Source organism: Rhipicephalus sanguineus, chromosome 9 (genome assembly GCF_013339695.2).
Source record: "Rhipicephalus sanguineus isolate Rsan-2018 chromosome 9, BIME_Rsan_1.4, whole genome shotgun sequence".
Taxonomy (NCBI): domain Eukaryota; kingdom Metazoa; phylum Arthropoda; class Arachnida; order Ixodida; family Ixodidae; genus Rhipicephalus; species Rhipicephalus sanguineus.
The window spans coordinates 147,785,942-147,802,398 of NC_051184.2; the positions used below are offsets into that span (position 1 = coordinate 147,785,942).

Genomic DNA, 16,457 nt, shown 5'->3' on the forward strand with positions numbered 1-16,457 from the left:
CGACAAATGCAAAGAATAACAATTAGGATCCCAGGAGGAATCGGACCCAAGCATTCTGCGTGGCAATCAGGTATTCCACCATGGAGCCATGACAGGTCTAAAAACAGCTTTTTAAAAACAGCCTATGCAGGTGTAATGTCGGTGCAACGTCAATGTGGTTGTGGTGCTGGTTATCTAATTTTATAACAAAGCAAAAAACACTACATATGTACTCCTACGATACAGGCGTCAAGTCAGGTTAACGTCAATTGTGCTTCCAGCGTTGCTTCTGCTTTTATAGCAGTCTAATAAACATTCCATTTCTATTCCTATGATTCAGCAAGCTATATTCAAGCATTGGTCGACCCCGGAGGAATATGCTAACAAAAGTTACGTATAATATTCGCATCATCGCACCGTAAAGTGCACTTCGTTTCGATAATACTGAGGTATGGTATGTGCTCTAACATGAGCGCTTATGTTACGTCAGACTACAAGCTACGCCAGTGTTGTCGACGTTTCTGGTAAGCCCACGAAGCGCACAATCTACTCAATTTCAGCATTACTATCAGCCTTGTGATGACTCACGTTTACACTCGCGTCTACTCACACATCCTTCGAAGCACTAGCGTTCATACGTCATCTCAATATTTATTTATCAGAGTCGTGAGTTGCGGAGAGTGGTGAGGGGAGGTGGGTGTGACCCATAGGTCGGCAAAAATGTGGAGCTCACTCGGACTCACTCATGAAATATATTTTGCCTTTAGGACCCACTAGGACACAGACTCGCTAAAATTTTTCTCATTCGGACTCACTCGAACTCAAACTCGCTGAATTTTTTCTCAACCGGATTCACTCGGACTCAAACTCACCAAAATATTGCTCACTCGGACTCAATCTGACTCAGACTCACGGCTCGATCCGAGTCTGAGTGTGTCTGAGTGAATCGACTCATGAGTCCATTAGCGTATATTTCACTTTTTCGACCATAGTGTCAATGCTCTTTAACATCAATATCTCATGCGTGGCACGTTTTTACCTGATACCTTCAAATACGGGTTATCGATGGTTACAATGCAGTAAGGACATTTTTTATCGAAAGAGATGACTAGCACGCAATATTCTATCAAGAACTATTGCCATGAAAGGTTTTGCCAGAGAGAGGTCACACCATAGGTCGGCAAAAAAATGTGGAGCTCACTCAGACTCACTCATGAAATATATTTTTCTCTTAGGGCTCACTCGGACTCAGACTTGCATACATTTTCCGCATTCGGACTCACTCGCACTCAGGCTCACTGAAATTTTTCTCAAGCGGACTCACTCGGACTCAAACTCACGAAAATATTACTCAGCCTGACTCACTCTGACTTAGACTCGCAGCTAGATTTGAGTCTGAGTGAATCGACTCATGGGTGCGTTTGCTGAGCTATGGCGCACACAGCTACTACACTTACAAAAACACTTCGATCCACCGCGTAACACTTGGCTCAAAGCCAAACAATTCAGCATAGAACTACTTGCCGACTGCTCCGCATGAAACCGATTGCCACAAGGCATGGGATCTGTCGAACTTTAAATGTGTAGCATTTCTTATAGTGAACCCCAGGCACTTTGGCACTTTCTATCTACTTATCCATCTGTCTATCTAATAATCTATCTATCTGCCTACGTCTGGGCGCTCTCCTGGTCGTCTCCATGGCTTGTAATATACGAAAATTGGCATAGCAGCTAGGCGATCAATGTTTGACGAACATTATTCACTGATCATAACATGAATAACGCAAGACTCCTGCGTCGCGTAGATCATGAAGTTCTTTCCCGCAGTCACATGTGGCCCATACCGGCATTCTAAAAAGACAGGGCGTGCAAACACGGACACAAGAAAGAAGTCAGGACACCACAAACGCCGACTAACAGCTCAATAGATGCACAACGGCGGAAATGAAAGAAGGCACGAAAACTTATCTGCGCATGCCCATGCAATAGGCGAACCTATCAATCCGGCACGCGCGAAGGCCTACGCGAAAGATAACTGTTAAGGCATTTTGATTTCATCTTTATGCAAGTCAATCGACGGTTGGCTCACGCATGCGCTACCACTGTTCTCGATATGCCATGCCTCAATCATCAGACGCGTTTCTTCATTCCTATGTCGGTACAAAATTGCGCATTCATTGAATTTTGGTTAACTACAAAAGAAGCCACAAAACGTCGAAAAACGGAAAACAGCAGAGCGGCAGAAAACAGAGACAGAGCGCAGAGACGTGGCACTAACAAGTGGCGTTTATTTCGGAAAAACCTTCCCCCCTGACCGTACGACGCATGCGCAGATGACAAACAAAACCAAACACCCCAAAAAGCACACACAGCAACTCATGGAACAGCTTCACCTTGAGGCCCTAGTGAAGTCGGCGAAGAAGAGCAAAGGTGATGTGCTATCTGTGTTTTTCACGCTTAAGACGCATAAACCGGAGCGCCCTATGAGAACCATTGTTGCAGAGGAAGGTTCGTGGCAGAAACTTGTCGGTAGGTTTCTGCAAGGATCCCTAAAAGGTCTCGTTCCCGATGATCCGTGTGGCATTGACAGCTCGAGTGTACTGGTTGAGGCTTTGAGGGCCGAAGAGCTGGTAGCGAACACAGCCTTTTCGGTGGACATTGAAGAGCTGTTTTATTCTGTACCCCATAATGAACTGTTAGCAGTTCTTCGTGAGGCCATTGAATTGCATGGCGAGACCTCTTTTCAAGGTGCGTGTGGCCTTGCAACTGAGAACTTCATTGAACTTTTAAACTTTTATCTATCGGCAACTTTTGTCACCTTTGATGGCAAATTGTTTTTACAGAAAAACGGTATATGCATAGGGTCTTGTGTCGCGCCCGTGCTTTGCAGTATTTTCCTAGCCAATTTTGACAGACGCCTGTGCCAAAGCCTTGTTGATCACCGGGTAGTCCGCATTTTCAGATATGTTGATGATTTATTGTGTTTCTTAGTATTGGGGGGAGTGAATGCATTTTGGATGTCATTGGTAACATCATTTCAGCATTTCAAGCATGCTGCTCACATTTTCGTTTCACGCATGAAGTTCCCCAGGAAAATTCCATTAGGTTCCTAGACCTCACTCTCACGTTTCATCCTCATGGTCAAGTGTGTTGGAAGTATAGTCCAAGGACTAAAAAGAATCTTTTGCCTTATGATTCCTCCCACTCCAAGCTGGTCAAAAGAGGTATCGCCAATCTATGTCTGACAAATGCGGTTACTAAGAGTTGTATCCATAATATGCAAGAGAGCATGGCTGAGCAGCAAAATAGACTTCTGTCGGCTGGCTACCCGAAGTCGTTAATAACCTCTGTTGCCGAATATGGGTTTCAACGCCTCAATGTAAAACACAGGAGTGATGGTGGTGTTGGAGAACACAGAAGCGAAGGAGGTGATCGAGAAAAGGGGGCCCTTGTGGTCATGCCGTATATACATGGCATTTCTCATGGACTGAAAAAGGTTGCGGCCAGGAGCGATGTAAAACTGGTCTGTTCTGCACCGTGCAAACTCGCGGGTCTTTGTAAGAGTGTTGTGCAGCGTGGCACGATGAGCAGCATTTGTGACATAAAACATGTCAAAAAATACTGTGCGTGTAACACATGTGTAGTGTATTGCATCCCTTTAAGTTGTGACAAGTTTTACGTTGGACAGTCGGGTCGATGTGTCAATGTTAGGTTGAGGGAGCATGAAAATCTTCTACCCACGGGCACCGATGGTAACTTGCCGCTGCACTGCAAGTTGTGTGGTTGTTCGCCTCTGTTTGCTATGGTGACAATTTTAGGTAAGGCTAAGACGCAGCGAGAACGGGAGATTATTGAGGCATTCCATATTTGGAAACTTGGTCCAGACAAATGCGTTAGTGCGGCTTCTGTTTATCTTACCAGGAAAGAATTTTTGTTTCTAGCACAGAGGTGATCTGCTTAGATTAGCTGTGTGTGCTTTTTGGGGTGTTTGGTTTTGTTTGTCATCTGCGCATGCGTCGTACGGTCAGGGGGGAAGGTTTTTCCGAAATAAACGCCAGTTGTTAGTGCCACGTCTCTGCGCTCTGTCTCTGTTTTCTGCCGCTCTGCTGTTTTTCGTTTTTCGACGTTTTGTGGCTTCTTTTGTAGTTAACTAAGTTTGTACCAACTTGCCCAACAAGCAACTCTCCTGAATTGAATTTTGGCGTGCATTTACACTCTCGACAATGTAACAATAGATTAGAAGGTGAGCCTCCGGTTAGCGATCTTTTATGTTCTAATAATTTCTAGTTAATGCAGCGGGCCGTCTGTCCTACGTAGAAGCGGCCGCAGCTGAAAGGAATCTTACACTTGTACGGCAATCAGTGAATTTGTTTGTGTGTTTTACGAAACCAATATCGGTTCGCTTCTTGTCTTTTATTCGCTCATTCTTCCTCTGCACAGCGGCACATATCTTACCTAGCTTATTGGCAGCCGTGAAAACAACATTAATGCCGTATCTACTTCCTACTTTTGAGATACGCAATGAATGTGCGGTGTAGCCACGACACGTTTCTTCCTATCGCTTTCTGCAGTCATGCTCGGACTTAACATAATGGACTTCTTTAAACGCTCAGCGACAGTCGCCACTGCATCATGGGGATAACCTACATCTAAAAGACGCGTAAGCTGTGCGATAAAGCTATCGCTCATTTTGTGCTCGATACCGTTTTTTACAACCTTCGAGTGCTTCGACGAAAAATTTAATAGCGGTTTTGAAGGTCTAGGAGCATACTACCAGCACACGTGGCTCTTCTGAAACGTTAAAGGGGTGGTGCCATCAAATTTCGAGGCTAATACAAGCCTGTTGTTGGTTTCCTCTGTATGCAAGGACATTCCACACGAAGGGTCGGACACAGCAGACGTTTAGAATATATTTTAATTCACTGCCAAAGTGTACCTAAATGCCCATTCTCCCGATCGAAATCCATCGCGAGCGCGCCAACACTGACGTAGATCTGTAGGATAGGCAACGAAAGTTGTAGTGACGTCACACCTCCGCCACCTCCGCAACGTACGTACCGGCTGTAGTGAACTAGAATACATTCTAGTTCACTATAGTACCGGCAAAGCATCGGTTGCTACATCACTCGCCGAGTTTCGATCGCTTCCTGGCTATGTGCGTCACAGCCTTGTGTGGTCACGTGACCACGCCTCCTACACTTCTACGTCACTGCCCAACCTCGGCGCCCAGAAACCGAAACCGAAAGTTGTCCACATCAAAAGGCGATATTAAATTATTTAGCGAGAATACATGCATCTTGGTGCGTGCATCATGCTTCGTGGAGCTATAGGAAACACCTACAGCAAAGAACGCGCAAGCCACAAATTTGGTGGCACCACCCCTTTAAGGAAATGGCTAGAAATTGTATTCCATTATTGTGAGGCAACTCTTTAGTAAAGTTCAGCACTCCTCCATTTAATTCAAATTTTTCGCTCACTGAGGTTACCACGTTTTCAAAGCCCTCACCGCTACAAAAATTTGGCAGATCTCACGTACCGTGGGAATCGATGTTATGCGAAGCATGCGCGGGATGGTGACTGTGGCGTAATTTTTCACACTGAGGGAAACGGTTGAAGAGTCGCATATCTATTATATAATCAGTTCTTTACAGTTGCGTAACGATGGCAACAGCATGGGTGTTACCAACACCAGACGTGATAAGCTGATATGTAGTGATTATATTCTTCAATACTGGATAGCGCGAATCCGAACAGGACAAAGACGCATAGGCGGAGAGTTTTCATTTTACTGGAGGGGGCGGGGGCCCGACTTGCTCTTCCACGTTTCTCTCTCACTCTCCCTATATATATATATATATATATATATATATATATATATATATATAGAGAGAGAGAGAGAGAGAGAGAGAGGAGACCAACTTCCAAATTAAAGAATTTAATGTAACTTTAGTCTCTTAGGTGCCCGCGCTATCATAACGATCTGTAAGTGGAAGACCCTAGATTTATTTTTCAATTTACACAAAGGCATCGCTCCACCTCGTAACTCTTGCCTCGAAGCGAAAAAAGTCGCGTAGGCGACCTTTTTCGTTCACTCGTTGATTGCGTCGCGTAAAATCGATTCACGCAATGCGTGGGGTTAGGCTTTACTTTGTTAAAACCTGCGCCACACAGGAGAGTAGGCTAACGCTATCACGGGAAGCTTTAGTTATATGCCAGTGAGTTCAATTCAAGATGGCCGAAGGTAATTCTGAGATAGTAGCAAATACCATTTGCTACTACTACACCTTGTGCGAAGCTGCGGTTATGAATCTGGACGAGTAATGAAGTTGCTCATTGGTGGCCGAACTTTTAGTAAAACCCTTTACTGATAAATCAAATCAGCGTACAATCTTTTCTCGGCACTTTTATAAGCAGGCATGTCGAAGGGTACCAATATGTAGGCAACCAAGAAATTACCCGTTTTTTTTATTGGCGAGTAAGTTTGTGCGAAAGCGTTCACTGACTGACTGTGTCGGGATTGCTTTGTGTTCTCAGTATCATTTTTGTGTTCTCAAAACCATTCACTACGGGGTTCACGACAATTAGAACGCAGCTCTTAGGCGTCCGTTCCTGCGTTGAGCGGCATCGCCGTTGGCGTCGGCGGCGTAACCGATAGCCCGAACGAGGACGAAAGAGAGCGAACGCGGAGTCTGTCGATATCACGAGATACTGGCCTCTAACCTCGCTTTCTTCCTCTGTCGCTCGTGCGCATGCAGGGCTGGCACGTGCACTGCGGCTGGCTTCGCTTGTCGTAACGGGGCTGTGGGCGTTTCACTTGGTTCGCGACAGCTGCAATGCACAGAGTATATAGTGTGCGTAGCACTCGAGCGCTGGCAGTTTCTGTGGCAATATGTAACGAATGTTACATTGCTCCAACTGCGGATAGTCAAAACTTCAAACAAAGCTGGCGTTGCCCGAACACGAGGCTGCGCTCAGCGAATTAGGCAGTATCGTAATCGCCGGTGAATTTTTTAATTTGTCGTTGCTTAAGTCGTCGCTTCAGTTGTTCATCAGCACAACATATTCTGCACGTAAAAATCCGTTTGAGGGGCACTTTTCCATTGAATGTTTGACTTGTCACTGATCCATGTGCCGAACTTTCAATGGCTGAAATGAAAAACAAGAGGGCATAAACAGCCCCCTGTGAGATAGCTGCCAGACAGGACGACCCGGGGACCTAAGCCAAGCTCTTAAAAAATACCCTGGGCCGGCGCCAGGGGGGGCTCAGCCCCCCCCCCCCCCCATGAGACAGTCCGGGGGGGGGGCCCAAGCCCCCCAACCCCCCCGTACTCTCCGCCTATGCCGCCAACTATTGCGCAAACGCTCATTCAACAAAAGCGCCAATGACGGAACCCATGCTGCCATCTATGGTGTAAATAGAAAAGCGCCACTTCTCGAGCTGGGCTCGTCAAAAACTCTATGACGCGAGGGAAACACAAGGCGCGCATCCCGCCAACAAGTGCGCAAGCGCTCATTCAACAAAAGCACCAATGACGGAACCCGTGCTGCCACCTGTGTTGTAAATAGAAACGCACCATTTGACGAGCTGGGCTCGTCAAAAGCCTCTTGGAACATTGCGGAAGATCCATGACGACCACATGTCGTCATAAGCAAAAACGTGGCGGCTGCTCATGACGAGCTTAGGTCGTCATAAGCCCTTAAGGGGTTAAGGTGCTCGGCTGCTGATCCGCAGGTCGCGGGTTCGATCCCAGCCGGGGCGGTCGCATTTCGATGGAGGCAAAATGCTAGATGCCCGTGTTCTGTGCGATCTCGGTACACGTTAGAGAATACCTGGATGGTCAAAATTTCCGGAGCCCTTCGCTACGGCGTCTCTGATATCATAATGTGGTTTGCAGATATAAAACCCCAGTGATTATTACCACTTTCCTTGCGTGTCATTGTGTGTGTTCGCGGTTACTCTGTTGGTTGAAACTTTGTATCACCTGTGGCACATACCCGCATAACTAACTGGTTTACGGGTATGTGCCACTCGTGACCGAGAGAAAGGGTTTCATGACGTACGCGACAGGTATTTTGCGTTATTCATGCCATGACCAGTGAATCGTGTTCGTCATACACTGATCCCCTGCTATGCCAATTTTGGTATATTACAAGTTATAGAGACGACCAGGAGAGCGTCTAGACGTAGGCGGCTAGATAGATAGATAGACACGTAGATAGAAACGGCCAAAGTGCCTGCAGGTTCGCTAAGAAATGCTTCGCATTTAAAAATCAAGTAATCGTCCACATAACAAAAAACCTTAATGACAGAATTACCTAAGACACCTTCCAAAAGTTTGTCGCAACCTTAGAACCAATACATATCCCTGATTTCTGCACATAAACGCCTTCCTTCCAACCTACCAGCGTGGAGTTCAAATACATGGAAAGAATTTCTAGAAAAGCCCCGGTAGAAACACCACATTTATTGGTGAAAACCATCTCGTGCCTTTGTTCTTTAATACATTCATTAACACATTTTAACAAGTCCTCATGCGGCAAGGAGTAATAAAGGTCTTCAGTATCCATACTAAAAGCTTTACAACAGCCGGGGTTCTCCTCTGAGAGGAACTGAACTAGCGCCTGAGAATTACGCATACGAAAAGGGTCTGGGAAACTCAACAAAGTTAAGCAGTTCTGCAAAAAACTTGATACAGCGACTTGCCAGGTGCCTTTCTCTGAAACAATTGTTCGAAATGGAATCTTGTTCTTATGTGTTTTCGCTGAAAAAAACAAACAGGCAGAAAAAAAGTTTTCCACACTCGCCGTCATGGCTACTGGCGGAGCTGTCTGACGCTCCCACGTTTAAACTGGTTTAAATGTTCATATATACCCCAATGTGAACGGGGGATGCCTGCCGCGGTAGCTCTGTTGGTAGAGCATCGGACGCGTTATTCGAAGGCCGCAGGTTCGGTCCCTGCTGGTGGCAAGTTATCTTTTCGTCCACTTTTCTTTCTTCACATTTACCTTACATTTCCTACTAATAACATCCTCTCTACTTTAATTCCTTGGCATTATTGTCTCTTAGTGCTCATTAATATTGTGTACAACAAAGAAAAACGAGCCCTTAAAATTTCCACTTCTTTCCTTAATTCTAAAGTAAGTGATTTAGCCTTCTTGACATTACAAGCTATTCTATCAAGATTATGTCTTACCAAAAGGTCGACAGCACGTTGCCTAACTTCTGATGGTTTAAGTTCTACCGTCCTAAAATTCTTTGTTGTGGTTCTTAATGCTTTCTCCGAAAACAAAATGTTAAGTCCGAGCATGGCTGCACATTGCGTATCTCATAGGCTAAAGAAAGTAGGAAGTAGATACGGCGTTGGTTTCACGGCTGCCAATAAGCTAGGTAAGATATGTGCCGCTGTGTAGAGGAAGAATGAGCGAGTAAAAGACAAGAAGCGAACCGATATTTGTTTTGTAAACACACAAACAAATTCACTGATTGCCGTACAAGTGTGGTGTATAAGGTTCCTTTCAGCTGCGGCCACTTCTACGTAGGACAGAGGGGCCGCTGCATTAACTAGAGATTATTAGAACATAAATGATCACTAACCGGAGGCTCACCTTCTAATCTATTTTTACATTGTCGAGAGTGTAAATGCACGCCAAAAGTCAATCAATGCACAGTTTTGTACCGACATAGGAATGAAGAAACGCGTCTGATGATTGAGGCATGGCATATCAAGAATAGTGGTAGTGCATGCGTGAGCCAACCGTCGATTAACTTGCATAAAGATAAAATCAAATGCCATAATAGTTATCTTTTGCTTAGGCTTTCACGCGTGCCGGATTGATAGGTTCGCCTATTGCATGGGCATGCGCAGATAAGTTTTCGTGCCTTCTTTCTTTTCCGCCGTTGTGCATCTATTCAGTTGTTAGTCGGCGTTTGTGGTGTCCTGACTTTTTTCTTGTGTCCGTGTTTGCATGCCCTGTCTTTTTAGAATGCATACTTACGAACTAGCTCAGCTCTCTGTTATTCTAACCATACTGGCATACCACAGTTCATGTTATGCGGGTATGTGCCACAGGTGATTCACAGTCTGAATCAACAAATTAATGGCAAACATACACATTGAAACGCAAGGCAAGTGAGGGAGCTGGAGACAGAACGCCCCTGGAGGACTCTCGATTGCCATCCACTTGTCCACGTGGTCTGCCAGAATGACGCAGTGCTCGCTTCATATGAGGCTGGGTGATGGCCTCATGCTGACCGAGTATGACGTTAGATTCATTGAGAGCTGCTATGTGACAAGTGAAGAAGTTGCCGCGAAGTGCCCTGACAGCATACAGCTACACTACAGGAATGCAGACGTTGACTGCTATAAAGCACATTGCCTCGATGCAGTGGACAACATGTTTTGTCATCTCGCACGCAATAACATAACTGGCTGTAAGAACGAGCAGGTACACGGGGATGCCCTGACGAAGGTGGCCAAGATGAACGCAAGCGACATGGGTAGCCTGCCGGCCTCACTTCACCCAAGCATGATCACATACAACATCGACGTAAGCAACGGCCTTGTTAATGGAAACATGGGCATCTTGTGGTATATCGAGCGTGATGAGCATGGCAACCTCTTGCGACTGTGCCTTGAATTTCCAACGTCCACGGTAGGCATTGTCGTCCCAGCCAGGACGAAGCACATCACTACTGTACACCTTCAACAGAATTGAAATGAGTGCACGTGGGACTGCGAACCACCACAACCACGACATACGCCAGAAAAATATCTCATGTAAGAGGGCACAGTTTCCCCTTGTCCTAGAAAATGCCATAACTATATATGTCACGAAGGGCCACATACACCCAGGTAGTCTTCGGATACGATAAGTGCAATCCACTGAAGTTGGTCTGTGTAGCACTTTCCAGGGCTACCAGCCGCGACAGCCACTGGCTCACCAACGCAAAAGGTTACTTCAGGTTCCGACATGCCACTGGCTCTATCGACAGACAGTCTGTCAACGACATGACGTGGCTAGCAAACAGGCCTCTAGACATCGTCTTGTACCGGTCTACCACCTTTGATGCCAGAACCACAAAAATGACCTCACCCTCGCCACTCTCAACGTACAGACTGTGCACGCGCACGTGCACAACGAAAAAGATACTCTACTCACAGAAATTGACATGTTTTCACTTTCTGAAACCTGGAGCGATGAGCCCACTGCAATCACGGGATTCCATTCTGTCATCCACAGGAAATGGCTTCATTGCAGGTGCGGTGGCACATATAAGAACACCGCGATGCAGGATAGGCCACATCCCACTTCACCACACCAAACACACACAGACAAGCAGCGGATTTGGCGAGGTCTGCGTTGCGCACATCAATCCCAATAACAAAGACGTTGCGCTTGCCGCCATCTACGTGAGAACCGTCAAGAACCCCTTCCAACATGCACACAGGTTCGTCAAACGTGCCTTCTCCATCATAATGGACAAGCGTAAGCACTACATATCGGCTTACCGTGTCTACTGTTGGTAATACCTATGTTGCTGTTGGCATCATTACGCAACTGTAAACAACTGGTTACAGAACACATGTGAGACTCTTCAACATGTGTGCGTATACCATTTGCACCCATCTTTAGCGTCATTTCATAACGCTTCGCACAATGTAAAAGATTACGCCACAGTCACCCTCCCGCCGCATGCTTCGCATTACATGGATTCTCACGCTGCGTGGGATCCACCGAATTTTTTTTTTCCTTTAAATTTACTTTGCGCTAGTAGCTATGTTTGCAGAAATTCCCCCGAATGCGGCACGTGGCTATGCGATCACTTGGCTCCACAACAGTGGTTCGGGCCCAGAATTTGCCGTTTATTAATCATAACTGAAATATCAGTGCATTCAGCTGGCCACCAGAAATCACGTCGTGATGGGCTTTATCGGAGCCATGCGAGCTTGGTTCCGCAATAAAAATGTAGTGCACCGAGACAGCCTTCTTTTCCATATAACTACTGTGGGACTAGTAGAAGGCACACGGGCCACCGACGCCGCACAGGCCCAACGGGGCGAATGTTTCACGCACTTTCATCGTCCGAGCCCCAGAAGTGCCAGGTGGGCTCTCGTGTGTCGGCGACGCCTAGAAGGTCCCCGACGTCCACACCGCGCAGCTGGACGTTGGCGCGCACCGCCCGCGGCTGCAAGTAGCGCACCAAGTCGCGCACCTCGGCGAGCGACGCGTGCGTCGAGTAGCACAGTCGATACACCCCGTCGGCCACCCTCTCCACCAGCCGACTGGGTGCCACCCGGTGAGCGAACCACATGGCCGACGGCTTGACCGTCACGCAGGAGGGCCCCAGGTCGCATTCGCAGTCGGCGTGGATGCGGGTCGTCTCCGCATCCAGCGTCAGGCATTTCACCACGTCCGCAACACCAGCGTAGCGTGCCATCTGACCACTCGTTACGTGAACCTTGACGCCGAAGGCCAGTGCGAGCGACGCGAACAACGTCTCGTAGCCGAGCTTCGCACCGGGAAGCCTCAGTCGTAGCGAGCCGCCTACCACGAACTTGGGCGCGAAGAAGTCCACCAAAGCCCGCTCGCTCTCCTGCCGCGTGGGGACGTAGGCCGCGTCGGGTCGACACAGCGTCGTGTCCACGTAGGCCGCGTTGATGGGCTTCACGCGGCCGGTGTCGCAGTGGAGGGACGTCAGCGTCGACGCGCGGCCAACGTCCAGCCTGAAGTCGCCCGTGTAGAGGACGGTCCCGCCGCGTTCGCCTTCCAGAAGGAACATCACCGACCCGGCGCAGTGATTTGCGGGAATCGGAGTGACGACCACAGCGTACTCGCTACCGGCTCCGTCGGCCGGCACGGTCATCGTGGTGGGCGCATCGAGCGGCAACGCAGCGAGGCGGCTGCGAAGCCAGGCATACTTGGGCTCATTGAGCAGCAGTCGACACGATACCGCGGATGCGTACAGCCTCACGTCGCGTCTGCTCCGCAGTCGTCGTCGAAATGCGCAGCCGTCGAGACCCCGCATGTGGTCGCGGTGGCAGTGCGAGAGCAGGAATGCTGTCGAATGCACGTTGCGTCCGTCGAAACGATCCACGGACACTCGTTCGTACTCCACCAGCGTTCCTCCAAAGGTGCTCATTTCATACTCCACGCGAAGGGCAGACGCATGAAGCAACCTCGCAAGAGTTGAATGCACAGAGTTACTGGGCGCGTTAAGTTACCGGGGTACAGCGTACCCAAGGGGCACCAGAGAACTACGCCACTACGCCAACTACGCCACAACCGCCACAACAGTGGCAATTATAGCAGATTATAGATTATAGTGGCAATGAAGGGAAAGCGGGGAAAGCCCGGAAAGCTACGACGGGGGCGGAGCTAACTGCTCTGTGTTACTTCGCCAAAATAGTCCCCGATGAACTTGTTTCGGTTTCAGTTTCGGCGTGACAGATGCGTATTTCCTGCAGTTCATTTCTTCGCGTGTGCTGCTTCGTTGATTGCGTTGAACCACGAATACCGAGCGTGCAGGCATATTGGAGTTTCGTTCCCTACGCTTAATTTGTCTGAGCCATTATGTGTCGTCCAGAAATGACGTGAATATTTTCAGCGCTGCAGTTTTTAGGGCATGCACTTATATGTAATCTTATGAAACTGACGCCTGTAGCGTGCTTACATAGCGCGGGCACGGTATACCGAAGAGCAGCTCGCACATACTGCGGCTCGAAGTGAAATTCAGTTTGGATCGCGTTGAGTTATGCCGGCATCAAAAGGCATCGGTGGCCCACTGCCCACACGCTCCGCGGCTCAGCACACGTATCCGCCTCGTGCATCGGTATGGTGGCGCCACCGCTCGGCTCAGGCGGTTGTACCCAGGGAGGTTTAAAAAAAAAAAATTCTGGAGTGGAAGCTCTCGAAACGCCTTACTAGCGAAAGTGAAGCCAGCTTTTGCTCACCAAAGAACTCGGAAACTTGCTCTTTTCTGGTGGTGCCTACTTAGAGATCAAATGGCTTTGATCTGTTGGTGTAAATGCTACGTTAATTACAAAATAAAAGATCGTTGTTGCCGACAAAAGAAACCCGTCGAGAGGAGTATATATTGACGATTGATGTCCAACAAAATTTGCCATGACTTTGAAGCTTACTTACGAAAACTAGTAACACAAAGACACACTTGCAGCAGTATCTGACCCCTAAAAGTTGCCTTATTAAAGTTATCTGGCGTGCGTGGAAAACGCTCGCTTTCCTTCGCCAAACGCTGATGGTTTATCGTGCCCCTAGTAAGATGGCGGGCGCAGCCGCCATCTTTTGGTGGGCACGGCTTCACTATTGCGCAATAATCGCCACTCCAGCAATTTTGTTTTAACCTCCTTGGTTGTACCCTCTGCCAACCCCCCATAGGATCCCATGCATTTTGAATGAAGTTTGCGATTTCATTGCGCAAAAACAAACTAGCGCCATCTCTCGACAATATGCCACACCGACGACGCAACACTTCCTCTTGCTTCCACCGATACGCGATGCTCCTATCATAGAGTTTCCTACAATACTTACTAGAGGGAACTCTGGCGCTAGTGTCTATGGGAGCTGCAAAGCATGACGCTTCAGCCAGCATGGGAATCATGGGTAGTACACAAATTTGTCTAAACTTCGTTCTTTCGGCTCCGTTTGGCTCCTCGTCGGCTGCATCCGCTTTGTCGCAAAACAAAGTTCAACAGAAGTCAGCAGTTTTACTTCACCACTTTAACTTTTTTAGGCTCACCAAATCAAACCTGGTCACGAAGTTCACAACGGTCTATTCTTTTATCCGAAACAAACGCCAAAACACAGCAATAAACAAAGCCACAAGTACGTTTGAAGCCGCAAGCACGAAGACTAGGCAAATTTGTGTACTACCCATCATTCCCATGGTAGCTGAACGATCGCAGCGCCAGAGTCCCCTCTAGTTAATTTTAGGAAACTCTATGGCTCCTATGTGACCCCTCTCTCCACTTTCTTTTATTTCTTTCGGTGGCCGTGAGAGCGCGCGCTGCCAGAGAATATCTACCACTTTAGAGAACGGAAACTGTACCTTTGACTGTAGTACGGAAATAAGGGTAGCGGCGGCGTACTGAACTGCAATAGAGCGAGGCGAGATGGCGCTGCAAGTACTATCATCATCATTAGAAAAACGCGTTTTTACGGTTGGTTCGCCCTGGTCGCGCTACTGCGCTTTTTGTTCCCTGTGGTATTTTGTTCTTTGTCGTTGCTAAATCGCTGCTCGCGTGTGTAATAGTTATCGCCAGGTGACCAAACTGGCCTCGACTGGCAAAAACAACGTCAATCAAGTAAGGTTTGCATCGTTTATTGTGAGTGCCCAAGCTGGTACAAGCAATGTATACAGTCAGGTCCAAGCAAAACAAGTCACTCATACACGTCGAAAGCTTTCAAACCGTACGTGTGTAATCAGTCTGAAAGCTGACAAATATGTGCATATAACTGAACACCGAGATCGCTGAAAGAACGTTGCTCTCGTTGTGTAGCAGCGTCCGAGTTTTAACAGCATAGCTTTAGGACAAGGGTCTTATCCTTCCGTTAGTTATGCGGCGCTTGCCAGCTTGTGTTGATCTTTGAGTGCATGGTGTGGAGTCGGAAACGAAACGTGCGCTACGCCGACAGATAGTTGGCGCAGTGAGAGCAATGTAGTTTTGATTAATCTTTTACGTAAACAATCGCGGATGCGTACAGTTCTGCATCCTTCTCGCTCTGCGATGTCACCTTGAATGCGTTACAAATAAAGAATATCGCGTTGTGTCTACAGGGCAGGCACGAATTTCTCGGCTATATTCTCGGCCGTGAAGCCATACCATAGGTATTACGTATTCAGGTAATAGGTGGAAGAAAATATTTCAGGCTCGTTTTGTTCCTCGATATAGTTCAGTTACACAGTTTCTACAGCTAGAATTTCTTGGCGCTAGTAGTAATCGGACTGCTGAGAGTGCAGCATAGATGAATGCTAAAGAAACAGAGATATAAGGCGAGTGCTTACAGATTCTAGAAGCACAATTCTAAGAAAATAAGCTTTAGGCAAGCAGTGTACATCTTTGTTGGTGTTCGCACAGAACACTAAACAACTGCTCAGCCGTAAGCACAATCTCTGTATCACATAGACATGTCGATAGAACTTGAGCACTCTATTGCAAGCAGACTCACGAAATCAAGCTGTGGGGCATGATGTGAACCTGTGCCAATGCTGGATAAATAAAGGTCATATATATATTGCATACTTGTTATTGTGTTATTTACTTTTTCAATATATTTGGGCTTGGGAGCTCAAGTATGTATTCTCTCTGCCACTTTTAGAAGCTCCGGCTTGAAATACTGCCACATGCGCACCTTTCTTTCTATGTTTTATGTTATTGGCCAATTGCACGTGTAGTTACTGCGTTGCGCAAACCGTGCCAGAATGTCTCGGAACATTCCAGATTATTTTAGGATCTTCT

General features: G+C 47.4%; 1 protein-coding gene across 1 annotated transcript; it reads right to left on the bottom strand.

The window, feature by feature from the left end:
* Positions 1-11,822: 11,822 nt before the first annotated feature.
* On the bottom strand, positions 11,823-13,339 carry LOC119403996 (protein artemis). The gene has a single exon (XM_037670627.2). The coding sequence runs from the start codon at positions 13,118-13,120 to the stop codon at positions 12,047-12,049; it is 1,074 nt and encodes a 357-aa protein (XP_037526555.1). The 5' UTR covers positions 13,121-13,339; the 3' UTR covers positions 11,823-12,046.
* Between the last annotated feature and the right edge of the window lie 3,118 nt (positions 13,340-16,457).